We start from the raw sequence: 15,462 nt of genomic DNA on the forward strand, positions 1-15,462 counted from the left end.
TAAATATTATAGGATAACATAGATCTTTGTAAAAAAATGTGACCATGGCTGTGTTGAGAATCAGGAGCAGGCTGGACATTACAATTCTCATGCCTGATCGGAAAGTAACCAGGAAAAGCTGCCGTGCATAGCGATGCATTTGGGGCACGAATAAAATCAGTCACGATTCATTTAGCTTCTCATTACTCATCAGCAGAACTTCCACCAGTTCTGTCAAACGTCCCCCTCCATACAGGGTAAAAAACAGCTTTGAACTCGATAAAAACTTTTATTGCTGAAGCATCTGGATGGTGTGGTGCGGACCTGCCGCCCAACATGAGCAGGAATAACAGAATAAAGGGAACAAAAATGAATCACAGACCAATAATGATGATTACAAACAGAGATACCACAGATAAATACATGCAATATAAAGATGAATTTCATTTTACTTTAAGCAGCAACATTTTTTTTTGCTAAAAAATAATGACTAACTCTTCATAAACTATAATAACACTTTTAATGTAACCTAACCATATTTTCATGTAGCATATTAATCCTAAAAGCAGAAAAAGACCAACGCATATACATATATATGAGCAGAAGTTTCAAAACATTTCAGTTCTATTTTAAATAAAATTGCTCCCTCCCAGAGAATCTCCTCTGCTGGACACATCGCTTACACTTGTGCTTTTCTATACAATTATGTTTAAAATATATATCATTATATAAAAATATATATTTCATACTTCAGACAACAATGTTTGTATAATCCCAACCCAAATCTAATAATCTGTGATAAATTCATTTTGCTATGTATGAAAGTAATGTGATCATCATCCCTCACTAGCTCACTGTCCGTATGTCCTCGGTCTATATGAGGAGCCCACGTCTCGTCCCTCCATCCGGGGAATCCAGAGTGTGGCGATTTCGCCGAGTCCCAGTAGCTCACGTGCGGCGTCCACGTCAGGCCATCAGCTTCCTGTACTGGCTGCTCACGCTGTTCCTCAGCGTCTCCATCCTGCTGGTCCGGGTGCTGCTGCCGGACTGCGAGCTGCGCTCCGGCTTCGCCGCTCTGCGGCACCGCAGCAGGGCCGCCACCTGCCTCTGGCACTGCGACGAGCCGAAGTAGTAGATGAGGGGGTCCAGGCAGCAGCTGACGCTGCCCAGGCACGTGGCCAGCAGGTAGGCGGCGTAGGAGCCCTCGCTGTGCTTGTGGATGAACTGGACGTAGTGGGCCAGCAGGATGACGTTGGTGGGCGTGAAGCAGGCCACGAAGACGGTCAGCACGGTCCCGGCCATGAAGATGGCGCGGGTCTTCTTGGCGCGGTTCTCCACGTTGGCGGCGCAGAGGGCCTGGATGATGCGCAAGTAGCAGACGCTGGTGAATACGAAGGGGATGAAGAAGAAGAGGGCGCAGAAGACGGGGAAGAAGTAGAGGTAGTAGCTGCGCAGCTTGTGGACGTCCAGCACGTCGTGGCAGGTGGTGATCTGCAGGTCGGCCAGGTGGATGCTTTGCTCGGACAGCAGCAGCGGCATCACGCCGCCCACCGACAGGAACCACATGGCGCCGCAGGCCACGCTGGCGGTCTGCGTGGTGCGCCACGCCAGCGAGTCCATGGGGTAGACCACCGCCATGAAGCGGTCGACGCTGATGCACATCATGAGCAGGACGGAGCAGTACATGTTGCAGTAGAACGCCGCGGTCACCACGCGGCACAGCCCCGAGCCGAACGGCCAGTTGTTTCCCTGGAAGTGGTAGGAGATGCGGAACGGGAGAAGCAGGACGAAGAGCAGGTCGGCCAAGGCCAGGTTCAGCATGTAGATGACCGCCGGCTTCTTGGGCCGCACGCGGAACGAGAACATGGCCACCGCCAGCAGGTTCAAGGGGACGCTGACCAGGAAGACCATGGTGTACACGGTGGGGATGAAGACGGTCACCATGGGCCCGGTCAGATACTCCGAGGCCTCTTGTGTGACGTAGTAATGCTTCTTCACCTCAGGGTGGCGATGTTCCCTTCTAGGCACCGAAGGGGCCCCCGAGCTGCTGCCCTCCAACACGTCCAGGTAGTCGATGGGCTCATCGGTCACGGCCAGAAAACGTGCGGAGAAAGTCCTGAGGATGCTCTTAGTCCCTGTTTACATTCAAAACAAAAAATTCTTCATTCCATTCATTTAAAAAAAAGCATCCTCAATCACGGACAGAAACAAAGTTAGTGCAATTTGATTTGGTCCCTAAGTACTACATTTACAGCATTTATCAGACACCCTTATCCAGAGCGACTTACAATCAGTAGTTACAGGGACAGTCTCCCTGGAGAAACTTAGGGTTAAGTGTCTTGCTCAGGGACACAATGGTAGTAAGTGGGATTTGAACCCGGGTCTTCTGGTTCATGGGCGAGTGTGTTACCCACTAGGCTACTAACACCCTGTAGCTTTTTCTGTTTATCTCTAATTCTTTTTTGTATTATTATTATTATTATTTTACATCCACTTCAGTTCAAAGTCAAATATTACACTTTTTAAGTTTTATGTTTGTTCCTGGCTTTTTGGTAACCCCACTTACTACCATCATGTCCCTGAGCAAGACACTTAACCCTGAGTGTCTCCAGGGGGACTGTCCCTGTAACTACTGATTGTAAGTCGATCTGATAAATGTTGTAAATATAAAATGTAAATGTAAGTTTGAGACTAAATAATAGAGACGTTTCATCTGAATAAGCAAAACGTGATAAAAAAAAGGACACTAGAGGCATTAGAAACGACTTTACTGTTCATTTGCAGCCAAGTTAACTTCTGCAAGTTGAAACTGAGTAAAAGTTTAGCTCGCTTTACCAGTGTAAACGGAGTAACTTTACTCGGTTCTCTCACCGTTGCCCGGCAGGGCGGCGCAGCCGTGCAGCAGGAGCGCTGCCGACGCGGCGAGGACCGCCGCGGCGCCGCGGCGCCCGTCCATCGTTTCCGAGTGGTCCTGGAAGGCGGCCCGGCTGCTGAGGTCGAGGGGGGTTCGGCTCGCGAGTCGCTCCGTTCGGACTGGGATCGGTCGCCGCCCGGGTCCTACTGCGTTAGCAGGACGCGCACACGCAGTATAGACGAGGGAACTGTATTATTATCTAGCCTGAATGTACGTTTCGACTCGACGTCGCGGTCTCCCTGACCACGCCCCTTTTAGTTTATGCCACGCCCACGTGTCTTATTAAGGACAAAATTCTGGACTTTATTAAGGACTGACAGCAAACAGAAATAATTTGTTTAAAATAATTCTAGAATTTAGTTGAAACATTTTTAATTTGAATACAAGTTCAAGAATAATGCATTAATTGCATAAATTATATAAATTCAAAACATTAGCCAATACTCAGTTTGCTTACATTTACATTTAATGCATTTGTCAGACGGCCTTATCCAGAGCGACTTACAACCTGCTTTCAAGTTACCATCGATGAAGAGATCAATTCCGGTTCACTAGGACCCTCAACTATGAATACAATATTTTTATTCACTTTTAGATTCTGTACATAAGTCATACAATAAGAACGTTACACGTTAATATAACTATTCTCTAAAGAGGAAGGTCTTGAGCTGCTTGACACACACACACAAGATGCAAAAACAGTTTACAACGGCATTGACTTTAATAATTAATTAGAATTTTAAAAGGACACATTTACATCGTCAGAAAGAACAGAAGACATTAAAAAGAAACAGAACTCGAATGCCCAGAAATATTCTCAGCTCAGTGGAAGGCACCGGTCAGCACCTGTACAGGAGGCAGTAGTGCATTGTGCATTTTCATTCAGATCAACATTTTCTTTTCTCTTGAACAAGTGACCAGAACTGTGCTGTGAACAGCATCATTAAAAAACAAACAAAAAAAAAACAACTAGCTTGCATATTTCATTTACAATCATCTAGTCAAACATAAAAACGTTTTTTTTTGGTGGAAGTTTTGGTGATGACCATTAAAATACGTGAAGAAACTTCACCACGAATGAATGTCGCACCCATTTGGGTTTCGCAACTGCATTAGTGAAGAACCCAACAAAATCCAACCTGAATCTCTGCGGTGACTGAACACACCTCAGCTTAAAAGCATCACAGAGCGTCTGGAATTAAGACCTCTTTGGCGTTTCTACTGCATAAGCTTACAAGACACACACACACACACACACACGTGAGCACACTTCACTTTCCATAAAACTTCTTGTTGAGCAGGAAGATCAGCAAGTTGACGTTGACCTTGGCACGGTCGAACATCTTCATCACGGCAACTCCCTCGTACTGCAGCTGCAGCAGGTCCTGTGGAAAGAACCAGGCCAATGAGAGATGAATGCTGCACCTTCATTCATCTTATCATAGCAGAAAACAAGCTTGGAGACATTTTATAGCTGTGTAGGGGGTGTAGGCCAAGTTTGATAAATCTCGTTGATCGCCTTAATCTGCCAAAAGCACACAGGCTTAACAGCAAGGCTTTCCACTGAACCAGCCTCACATCAAAACTTACACATTTTTATTTAGGTTCTTACTCCATTTCATGACATCTTATTCTAGTTAACAAACAAAGCAAAGTGAAGTGATTGTCACATGTGATACACAGCAGCACAGCACACAGTGCACACAGTGAAATTTGTCCTCTGCATTTAACCCATCACCCTGAGTGAGCAGTGGGCAGCCATGACCGGCGCCCGGGGAGCAGTGTGTGGGGATGGTGCTTTGCTCAGTGGCACCTCAGTGGTACCTTGGCAGATCGGGATTCGAACCGGCAACCTTCTGATTACGGGGCCGCTTCCTTAACCGCTAGGCCACCACTGCCCCGAGTTTTCAACCATTAGCTTGTTTTGTATAGTAAATGAGTACTGACTTATGAAAAATGTTAATTCATTTAAAGGAAATAAGGAAAATAACAGCCTAAAATAACACAATAATGGATGAATTAAACGTGCAGGGATGAATTTGGAAGAGAATGTAGTTGCATGCTGAAGAAATATACAGCCGGACTGGATGCTTTACCTACATTAATCGAATTTACTGAATTTCCAGCCCAAGAACAAAAACATTCAGTTTCTCGTCAACGGAAGTTCACAATATATTACCCTTAATATCATTCATCATTGCAAATTATGTTTTTGTCCCCTCCGGGAAACTGCTTTTGTTCTAACATTTCCCGTTAAATGGTTCGCAGATGGGGTCAAAGTGTGAACCAGGATGCAATCAATCAGCAGAAGGAGTGTGAGCCGACCCGGATTGCAAACCTCGTCTGCTCAGAGCTTAGACAAGTAGGTTTGAGCGAAAGGGGAGGGGCCAAACACAAAGGGGTGGGGCCGTAGACCATTTTACCTGGAAATGCAGCTGAACTTTTTCAACCTCCACTCCGAGGAACTTTGCCTTCACCTCAAAGTCTCCGACTTCCTCAGTAGGCGAGATGTCAAACATGACGTTCTTCAGCCTGGAGGAGGGGAAACACAGTTACTTTATATGATATTATGCATATGCTATTTTATGATGTTTTTTTGTACTGCTTGACCTCATCAGCCGTAGTCACAATAGTCCTGTTACTATTCAATTATTTGCACATCCAGTGCAAACACACATCTGTACACTTTACAGTTAGTGTTGTTTCTTGTGCGTTTTGCTTTTGTATTGCACCATGATCCAGGAGGAATCAAGGTCAATCAGTGTGGGGGGTGTCTATTAAAGTCCATTGAGACATACCGTATGTAATTATGGGCTATATAAGAAATAAATCATGTTGTTGTTGAATATTTCGATTCATTGTGGGGCCATTAGTTTTAAAGGGACACATTAATATAAACAATGTTAGGACACAGACCCAGATAACATCATAACTTTTTCAGTCCTCCCATCTGTGAAGGTTTACAGCAGGAGATGAGGACAGTGGAAAGCCCCGGCACATGACTTCAGTCTGCAGGGACCACTCCAGTGTGCTGATGCTGTATCCCGCACATTTCCCCGCCCAGAGGAACCATGTGCGCCTTTACTTCAACAGCACACACACACAACAGGACGGACGTTTCCCGTCTCAGAGGGACTGGACTGACACTTGTGCTCTGGTTGGTGACCTTTTCCCATGATGCAGAGCGCAAGGGACTTACTGATTGGACTGCACGCCCTCGATCTCCAGGATAACGCCCTTCTCGTGCAGGCGGGCTGCTGTGTACTTCAGAGAGGACTGTTTGGATTTCCGGCTGCCCTTCTCCTCTCCCTTTTTATCCAGTTTAATGGAACGTCGAGCATTCCTGAGGAAGTGTGCAGACGCAGCAGTTTTTTACCGGTTTAAGCACCATTCGTCGCTCTCGTTGTCATAAATCACTAAAATGCATACACACGCATGTTAAAGAACAGCACAAATGCAGAAATGATTGTAGTGAATGCACCAATAGGGAGTTAGACAAGGACATTGCAACATAAAATACTTCAGAGAGTCCATGAATAAGGAATATCATTAAAGGACACTGGACTAACTGTGCAATGCTGCTTACTTCCTGTCCAGGTTGTCCAAGCAGGTCTTGATGTACATGTCGTAGTAGTTGATCTGCTCCTGGAAGAAAGCTGCCTTGGAGTTGAGGGCGTTCAGAGTCTGCTGGAGCTTGACCAACTCTGCCTTCCTTCTCTGCCTGTAGCGCCTCTGGTACCGAATGTCCTATGGCAACAAGGAGGTTAAAAGGCACTGGGTGAATAATGGCTTAAAACAAGATATTTCAAATCACAAGGGCTTAGGGTGGTAGTCGCCTAGTGGGTAACAGACTCGCCTATGAACCAGAAGTCCCAGGTTCAAATCCCACTTACTACCATTGTGTCCCTGAGCAAGACACTTAACCCTGAGAGTCTCCAGGGGGGTCTGTCCCTGTAACTACTGATTGTCGCTCTGGATAAGGGCGTCTGATAAATGCTGTAAATGCATATCAGCGTTATGGGTCATACAAGGAATCACCACCAGATGGGGCTGTCTGCATCTCGAAAACCTGCCGTAATTGTATTTAAAGAATTGATGTTATTTATGTACTATGTGTGACATAAATGATCTATTTTTTGTGAAATTAGTCAATTAAGTGAAACAAATGACACCACATTAGCAGAAATACTAGTGTGATTCTGCTATCTCTTTATCTCTCAGCACTTATTTAGATGGAACGGAATATTCCCCAGCAGAAACCTTGGAGATGTCGTTGATGATGTCCTGGTACTGGTTGGCGCTGCTGACGAGTCCGGCCTGCTCCAGCGTGCGGAGGTTCCGGGTAATCTTCCTCTTTTTCTGCTCCAGGGGCAGCTGTCGGTCTTCCATCGCCGCCGGGCTGCTCTTCAGGCCTTCAGGGGCCTGAGCGTCCTGCACCACACCGCGCTCCACCAGCCTGCGGTGTTCCACCTCCTGCAACCGGTGCAAAAACGTCTACCACGCCACTTCTATCCTTGTACTAGTTCATGGCAACGTGGCTCTAGCTGTTTTTTTTAATGGAGGCTGCGTGTGATGCGGACATTCTTAACCTGATGCTGGGTGGCCGCGGCCTCCAGAGTCTCGAGCAGCGTCTCCCCCGGCTGGATTCTCACCACGTCAACGATCAGCTTCTTTGTTCTGTGCAGAAGTCGAAGTGAGTCTCAGCTACACACTCTTTCCAAACTCCAGAAAAGTCTCAAAAACAACAAAAGAACAACGAAAGAACCTAATCTGGGATTCTGGGTTTTGTTCTAGATCGCACAAGGCTCTAGGAGAGACAACATGGAAGCGGCCCTCTCTGATCGCTCTGGAATGTGGGAGTCTTGACTACATGAGTCACTCTTCCTGTTTACCCAAATCCAGCAGATCCTCACGATAGACCCCGAATAAACGGAAACTTGGGCTTTCCATGACAGCAGAGGTACAGAGAACAGCATGAAGAGGAGGCAGAAACGGCATGAAGGGCTCGGACCTAGATAACCCTGACTATCACCCACCACTTCCCGCTGCATAAAGGAAGAGACAGCAGTTCACAGCAGGACCACACAGACCTGCCGGTGGGAGATAAACGCAGGAAGCATGCAAGTGGAAGGGAATTGTGGGAATTAAAACCCTCTTCCATGTAAATAACAGTGTCAGCCAAAACTTCACTGTTAAAGAGAGATGTGTCGACACAAAGAGGTGAAGAGGTCGTTCTAAACAATTTCTTAGTGTGGGGATTGAAAAGATTCAGTGTTGGTGCACAGCAACAGATGGCGGAAGGGGACAGTAGCTGCTGACGGTCCTTTATTAACTTGCTGTGTCATAGATCCACCTAATGTGTGGTCTGGCCATATATTTGTGTGTTGGGTTATCTCAGTGCTGGGAAAGTTACTTTAATGCTGTGATGTTAAAGTACTAGTTGCTGGAGAAGGTGATACACTGATCTCGTGGGTGTATAACAAACACAACTTCTTGTCTCTGTAACTGATTAACCCATTTGCAGCTCACGTACTTCATCATCAGCCCCTTCATGTCCTTGTCATCTCCCTCCGGAAGCTCGAACTTGTTAGTGAGGGTGAGGGAGACCTCAGTCTTGGCCAGTTGGGCCAGTGTGTTCTCTTTGCTGGGGTCACTCGGATCCACAGTGTCCTCACCTGATTGGTCATTAGACACAAGGACAAGATCAAACAGGTTGAGCAGTCTGTAGCTAGCATTTCTGAAGTTCGGAAGTTATTAAGATGGAGTTATTAAGGTATTAAGATACTATCCGATCATGCACACTTAACGACATTTCTGTTGCAGTGATGAAAACAACAGGAAATTGTATTCATACCAAGCAGCGATTCAACATCAGGCACGTCTCCAAGGTCATCAAGGAGCTCGTGCAGAGGGTCATTCTGATCTGGAGAAATTGCCTCTTTGTGTTCTAAAACAAGCTGAAACGCAAACGCACACACACACACACACACACACACACACACATACAGTCTCAACATGATCTGAATTAAAGCAGTGATAGAAACGTCAGATCACTCGGTTCTCAGAGAGAAAAACGTTTCTTGCCCAGTCTTATGGGAGCTATGAACATCATTATACATTCATGTGTTAATCCAATTTCAATGACTTTTACATAACTTTATATGTTTATTTCATATTCCAAACCTTTTCTAGGCCTGAAAAAATTATCTTTTCAAATTCCATGACATTTTCAGGTCTTTACTGACTGAACCAATGACATTTCGTTCAAGTCATTTTATAATCATGACCATATCAATTTGAAAAAAACCAAGACAGACACAGGGCGAGGACTTCCCGGAACAGCCGGCACAAGTGAGAAACCGGGACACGACGGAGCGCCACACCAGACTTTCCCAGATGTTTCAGATCATGTTGGACAGAAACAGACACCAAAATATGCAGACAGAGGGAAATGATGTCACAACGCCCTATGCTTTGGGGGTTGACCATGTATTGGACATGTTAAGTTTACGGTATGTCTGTGTGGGGTGGTGGGCCTTGCTGGATAAGGGGGCGTGGTTACAACACACTATGTCAACAGTCGGACAGGATGCAAAGAGGAACGAATGCTGATCCCTAATTGACTGGCCTGCATTGTATACTTGTGCACACACACACACACACACACACACACAGTCTGCCTCACCGAGTGTGTGTTGATGATCTCCTCTATAGAGATGTAGATGATGGGCTTGCTGAGGGTCACCATATCAGAGTACTCGTCCACGTTAAACTTATCCTCAGGAGCAGGAACATCACAGGCCGACTGGAAGAAAAGCCTGGAACACAAAGAGAACACAGTGAACACACACACATATACATACATACCAGTAAGCAGTGAGTCATGGCCGTATTGGAGGGGAAGAGTCTTCCCCATTCAGCTGATGGCGCACTTGCACACAAATTCGTTTCCTGTCCATCATTCCTCGTTTACCTGACTCAACGATTTCCCTCCAAAACTCGCCAGCCCATCCTGAAAAACTGGTTGGCGGTGACCTCTGTCACAGAGGGCTTACGTCAACAGCAGACTCCCTGGCGGTCTGTTATCTCCTGTTTTCAATCTCTGCTGAGGTCAAGCAGCTTCAGGAATTCAAACAGAGATCCATGCAAAACAAACGGCGGCAGCGGCACCAGCCCTGACTGTTTGCAATCCGGCGTGGTAAAAGTACAGTGGCCCAGAAGGGTCAACACAAATGCAAATGCCACAGCATGAATACAAAAGGCACACACCTTCTCATTCAATGTGTTTTCTTTATTTTCATGACATTTACGTTGGTAGATTCTCACTGAAGGCATCAAAACTATGAATGAACACATGTGGAGTTATGTACTTAACAAAAAGTGGAGACCTGACCTCCACAGTCACCGGACCTGAACCCAGTCAAGATGGTTTGGGGTGAGCTGGACCGCAGAGTGAAGGCAAAGGGGCCAACAAGTGCTAAACACCTTTGGGAACTCCTTCAAGACTGTTGGAAAAGCATTTCAGGTGACGACCTCTTGAAGCTCATTGAGAGAATGGCAAGAGTGTGCAAAGCATTAATCAGAGCAAATAAACTATAATAAAAAACATGTTTTCAGTTATTTCACCTTTTTTTTGTTAAGTACATAACTCCACATGTGTTCATTCATAGTTTTGTTGCCTTCAGTGAGAATCTACCAACGTAAATGGTCATGAAAATAAAGAAAACACACAAATGAGAAGTGTGTCCACATTTTTGGCCTGTACTGTATGTGTCCGCAACTTCTGTTGTGCGTAACTTTCACTGTGTGTAACCTCTGTTGGTGCTTTTGCATTTGTGTTGATCCTTCTGGGCCACCGTATACAAGCCTTCTCATGCCCACACACAAGACTCACAAAAAAAAACAAATCAACAACATGCAGTGTTGTAGACCCACCCCCAAGTACAACAAATGGTTGAGTTCAAATCTAAACAGGAGCAAAACACACACACACACACCTAAACTTGTTGTAGGTCTGGGAGATGTAGCTGTTCATGGACGCCAGGTGCTCACTCTCATCCTCAAACAGCTTATTAGCAGCCGCGTGCTGCAGCATCTTGGCGACGGAGCCGAGGTTCCTGCGCTGGTCCGAGTGCAGCTGCCCGCCAGCCGTCATGTCAATGATATCGAAGCCGTCCGGGGCCACGATGGCCGGGTTCATGTAGCGGTAGTACAGCAGGTTCCCCACGACCTGCGCAGATAAAACGTCACATAGACAGAGCATTCCAAAAGGCGCTGGAGAACGCTACGGAACCGGACAGAGAAAAGGGTGGAGAACACGATGGGGAACAAATGCTGCTGAAGTACCAGGAAATCTAATCAACTTCTAACCTTCAGGAGTTCATCCTCTGTTGCGTCTGGGAATTTCTCGTGGAGGGTGTTCTTCAGAATTTTTGCAATGTACCTCATACCATAACTGTACACAAAAGCAAGCACACAAAGAAAGCATGGAGTGATGCACCAGATGGTCCACAAACCTGGAGATGAATGTTTCTGGATATGAAATGTTGAAATTATGAAGCTATGAATGAAAATGGAGCCCTGGAGCCATGTTACCACGAATCAAACAGTCTGTAGAGATTCAGCTGTGGAGGTTCCATGCTGGGCTGCAGTAGACACCAGCTGAGCCACATCACATACAAAACTACAAAACGCAGCAAAAATCTTCAACGTCTGTGTGGACGAGGTCAAAGTCCTATCTGAAACGGTGCTGTACTCAGATCAGTACAACTTTTTAATGAGAGCTTTTATGCTGAAGACAGAAAATCATTATGAAATAAGCGATTATGTTCTGCTCTGCATTGATTATAAGATTAATTTCAACACCCCTAGTACACACTCACCTGGCCTCTCCAGTAGCCATCTCCAGTTGGTTGACCCATGCTTTGTAAATGTCCACAGGGTTGGTGTTGATGCCGAGACTCTTGTCCTCGATGATCTCTTTCACCACGGGGGCCAGCAGCTGGCGGAGGGCGTTCTGGCCCCGAGCGCCGCGGTTAAAGCTCACCACCATCTTTATCACCGTGGGGTTCCCTGTCACAATGTCCTGGATCTGGTCCACTTTGGACCTGCGCACAAACAAAGAGACCAGAAAAAAACTAAATCGCTCACGTTTCCAGGAATTGTGTCATGGTTCTGTTTCATTTCTCTTTGTTCTACAGGATATCTTTTTCTGGACCATCCTCTGTGGAAGACGTTCTCTCCAACATTCTCTCCCTTTTTTCCCATTTATTACTCTATTGTTCGTTATCCTCTTACATCTTCCGACTTTTATCCATGTGTTGTCATTTATGAATGATTACTGGCACCATGATTCCCTTCTAGTTCTTTTGCACAAAATAGGAAGACAGTGTTCATATTTTATAGATTTAAAAAAAAAATAAATACATTTGTCATGTACTGCTGATCATTCAGTGATTTCGCTCCTGTAAAGCAGCGCCCTCTGGTGGTCTGATACACTGGGCAGTTACCCAGTTTGTCCAGTCTTTCCACAGCCCCTGACTGTAGTAATCTGCTGGTAGCATGGTATAAACTGTTGTATGAGCTGCTTATAAACCCCTAGCTGTGACCCACTTGATCTCCTCCTGCAGCGCTGACTCAAACAGCTTGAGAAGCAGGTACTCCTCCCTCTGGTTGGAAGCGTAGTTGTACAGGGTGAAGATCACCGTGTCCATGAACTTGGTGGATTTGTTCTGGGGCATCTGGAAGATGAGCTTTGCCAGATAGGATGGGTTGGTCTGTGTGGGGACAAGTCAGAGGTTGAATTCTGAATTCTGTGCACTATCCTGCATTTTGAACACTGTCCTCATTTTAGAAGTTCATTGAAATACATTTGTGAAATGCATTATGGGATTTTTTAAACCCTTGCATCATATCTGGCTTTGAAAGGAGAAGCATGCAAATGTTACAGATGTTCTTCAAGGTCTAAAAAACGTCAATTTTGAAGTTGATGTGAATGCAAAAGTTATTCATTTTCCAGGATGGATTCTTCAGCTCAGAAGATGCATTCTAAGCACAGCAATGTTGATGGAAGGGACTTTTCATCTGACCCCGCCCCCCTCACCTGCAGAAGGTAGAAGAGGTGCTGGTAGGCCTCCAGTCTGCGGCGCTTGTCTTTGCTCAGGCCCTTGATGCCCTGCTTGTCACCAGCAGACAGGTCTTCTCTGCTCACCTTGTTCTTCTTGCTCGTCATCTTCTTGCTGTGTGACACCACGTCCTGGCAACACAGCAGAAATGCCAGTCAGCCCACTGAGAGCAATGATTCTGATCTGAGATCAGTACAGAGACTCTTAGCCCTACTGCGCAAAACTAGCAAAAAGTAAATAATCGTCAATTATTTTTATTTAATTGAGACTGTTAGCTGCCAACTAATTGAAATGCATGCTGGGAAAGCATTTTGATGCAGACACCAACCTGCAGCGTGATCCTGTTCTTCACCAGCAGCCCGATCTTGATGTCCATCACGTTCAGGTCCTTCTCCATCTGCTGGTTGGAGCGGATCTTGGTAACCACTTCCTCCCTGAGCCGAGTCACTTCCTGTTCCTCCTGCAGGTCCAGGCTGCTCTGCTCCAGCAGGTGGACAAATTTACGGACGACTGAGAGCGGAGGGTGCTGTTCACCAGCTGGACACACACATTTAGCATTAGGGCTTATGATCCATGATGCTCCTGTACTTCATAAGGGGGTTGCCAACTCACTCAGGGTCTTGTAGTCATCTCTTGCCTTGTTGGCCTTCCAAAAAGCCTGGATCTTCACAATCTCCTTCTCCTGAACACATTCAACACATTCACAATCCAATGCAGGAGAACACAGCCTGACCATGCACAAATTCAACATGAAGCTTGAGGGTCTCACGTGGTCTTTGAAGTACTGCAGCCTCTTGCGATATCTTTTCTGGGCCATCCACATCTTCACCACAGTCTGGATCTGGAGGGACGCAAACATAGATGAAGCCCTCATCATTTTGTATCTTGCGCAGCCCAAGGCGTTCCTTTTAAGTGTGTGTTTACCTTCACAATGGAGGCTTCGTTGTTCTTCATCATGTTCGTCCACTCTGTATAGGCCCTCCTCTGTTTACAACCCTTCCAGGCAGCCTGCAAACCAAACCAAGAATCACTTTCTGAGGCCTCTGCAACATTCATAGGATTTCTGTAAATATTTCCATTCATGACATTTAAGGAAATATAATAAAGAACCAGTATGGCTATAGCACGTCATTTGGGGTGTTCTCCTGAAACATTTATCCAATACTAGAAAACTACAAAAGCAAAACAAATGAGATGGAGATGGTTCTACACCTTCATTAGAGTTCAGCTGTGATTGGAAAGCCACACACTGTCTATATAAGACCTTATAGCTCACAATGCATGTCAGAGCAGAGTTTAGGACAACCTGAACCCTTCATACAGCTGGCCGTCTGGCCAAACTGAGCTTTCGGGGGAGAAGAGCATTGGTGAGAAAGAACCCAAAGATCACTGTGGCTGAGCTTCAGAGATGCAGTCTGCAGATGGGAGAAAGTTGTAGAAAATCAACCATCACTGCAGCCCTCCACCAGTCGGGGATTTATGGCAGAGTGGTCCGAAATGAAAGCCTGAAAGCCTGCATGAAGTGAAAGCCTGCATGGAGTTTGCTAAAAACACTTGAAGGACTCCAAAATGCTGAGAAATAAGATACTCTGGTCTGATGAGACCAAGATAGAACTTTTTCCTATGTTGCTCCAGGGGGGGGGGCTGTCTTACTACAGGGACAGGACGACTGGTTGCAATCAAGGGAAAGATGAATGTGGCCAAGTACAAGGATATCCTTTATGAAAAGCTTTTCCAGAGCGCTCAGGACCTCAGACTGTTACCTTCCAACAAGACAATGACCCTGAGACCAGCTAAAATAATGAAGGAGTGGCTTCTCTTTAATGGCCCAGCCAGAGACCTGACTTGAAAGCGAAGTGATTGTCATTGTGATACACTGAAGCATGGCACACAATGTGTGTCCTCTGCTTTTAACCATCACCCTTGATGAGCAGTGGGCAGCCATGACAGGTGCCCAGGGAGCAGAGTGTGGGGACGGTGCTTTGCTCAGTGGCACCTCGGCAACCTTCTGATTACGGGGCCGATTCCTTAACCGCTAAACCCAATATAGCATCTCTGGAGAGACGTAAGTATGGCTTTCCACCAATGTTTACCATCCAACATGGCAGAACTATAGAGAATCTGCAAAGAGGAATGGTAGAGGATCCCCAAAATCCAGGTGTGAAAAAGCTGTTGCATGTTTCCCAAAAAGACTCAAAAAAGATCAAAATGGCGCTTCTACTAAATATGCAGCAAAGGGTCTGAATACTTAGGACCATGTGATATTTCAGTTTTTCTTTGTTTATAAATCAGAAAAAATGTCAACAATTCTGTGTTTTTCTGTCAATATGGGGTGCTGTGTGTACATTAATGAGGAAAAATTGTTTTTTTTTTAGCAAACGGCTGCAATATAACAAAGAGTGAAAAATTCAAGGGTGTCTGAATACTTTCCGTACCCACTGTGTG

The 15,462-nt window shown here is 45.8% G+C and overlaps 2 protein-coding genes across 2 annotated transcripts in view; both read right to left on the reverse strand.

Moving 5' to 3' along the window:
- Window positions 1-262: 262 nt before the first annotated feature.
- Window positions 263-3,132, reverse strand: f2r (coagulation factor II (thrombin) receptor). Its single transcript, XM_028995790.1, has 2 exons — window positions 2,851-3,132; window positions 263-2,114 (listed from the first exon to the last, which is right to left on the reverse strand). The coding sequence occupies exons 1-2, from the start codon at window positions 2,933-2,935 to the stop codon at window positions 946-948; spliced, it is 1,254 nt and encodes a 417-aa protein (XP_028851623.1). The 5' UTR covers window positions 2,936-3,132; the 3' UTR covers window positions 263-945.
- A 458-nt stretch (window positions 3,133-3,590) lies between these two features.
- iqgap2 (IQ motif containing GTPase activating protein 2) overlaps window positions 3,591-15,462 on the reverse strand; it is a 41,587-nt gene continuing 29,715 nt past the window's right edge. Inside the window, exons 20-37 of the mRNA XM_028995747.1 lie at window positions 13,942-14,025; window positions 13,787-13,858; window positions 13,630-13,699; window positions 13,346-13,554; window positions 12,996-13,148; window positions 12,506-12,669; window positions 11,776-12,000; window positions 11,264-11,348; window positions 10,891-11,123; window positions 9,579-9,711; window positions 8,748-8,850; window positions 8,427-8,568; window positions 7,483-7,570; window positions 7,154-7,366; window positions 6,480-6,640; window positions 6,093-6,236; window positions 5,317-5,425; window positions 3,591-4,278 (exon numbers count right to left, since the gene is read on the reverse strand). Of these exons, the coding sequence (XP_028851580.1) occupies window positions 4,165-4,278; window positions 5,317-5,425; window positions 6,093-6,236; window positions 6,480-6,640; window positions 7,154-7,366; window positions 7,483-7,570; window positions 8,427-8,568; window positions 8,748-8,850; window positions 9,579-9,711; window positions 10,891-11,123; window positions 11,264-11,348; window positions 11,776-12,000; window positions 12,506-12,669; window positions 12,996-13,148; window positions 13,346-13,554; window positions 13,630-13,699; window positions 13,787-13,858; window positions 13,942-14,025 (2,502 nt within the window). The 3' untranslated portion in view covers window positions 3,591-4,164. The remainder of the gene's footprint in view (window positions 4,279-5,316; window positions 5,426-6,092; window positions 6,237-6,479; window positions 6,641-7,153; window positions 7,367-7,482; window positions 7,571-8,426; window positions 8,569-8,747; window positions 8,851-9,578; window positions 9,712-10,890; window positions 11,124-11,263; window positions 11,349-11,775; window positions 12,001-12,505; window positions 12,670-12,995; window positions 13,149-13,345; window positions 13,555-13,629; window positions 13,700-13,786; window positions 13,859-13,941; window positions 14,026-15,462) is intronic.

This window comes from Denticeps clupeoides, chromosome 11, assembly GCF_900700375.1.
Source record: "Denticeps clupeoides chromosome 11, fDenClu1.1, whole genome shotgun sequence".
NCBI classification, from domain to species: Eukaryota; Metazoa; Chordata; class Actinopteri; order Clupeiformes; family Denticipitidae; genus Denticeps; species Denticeps clupeoides.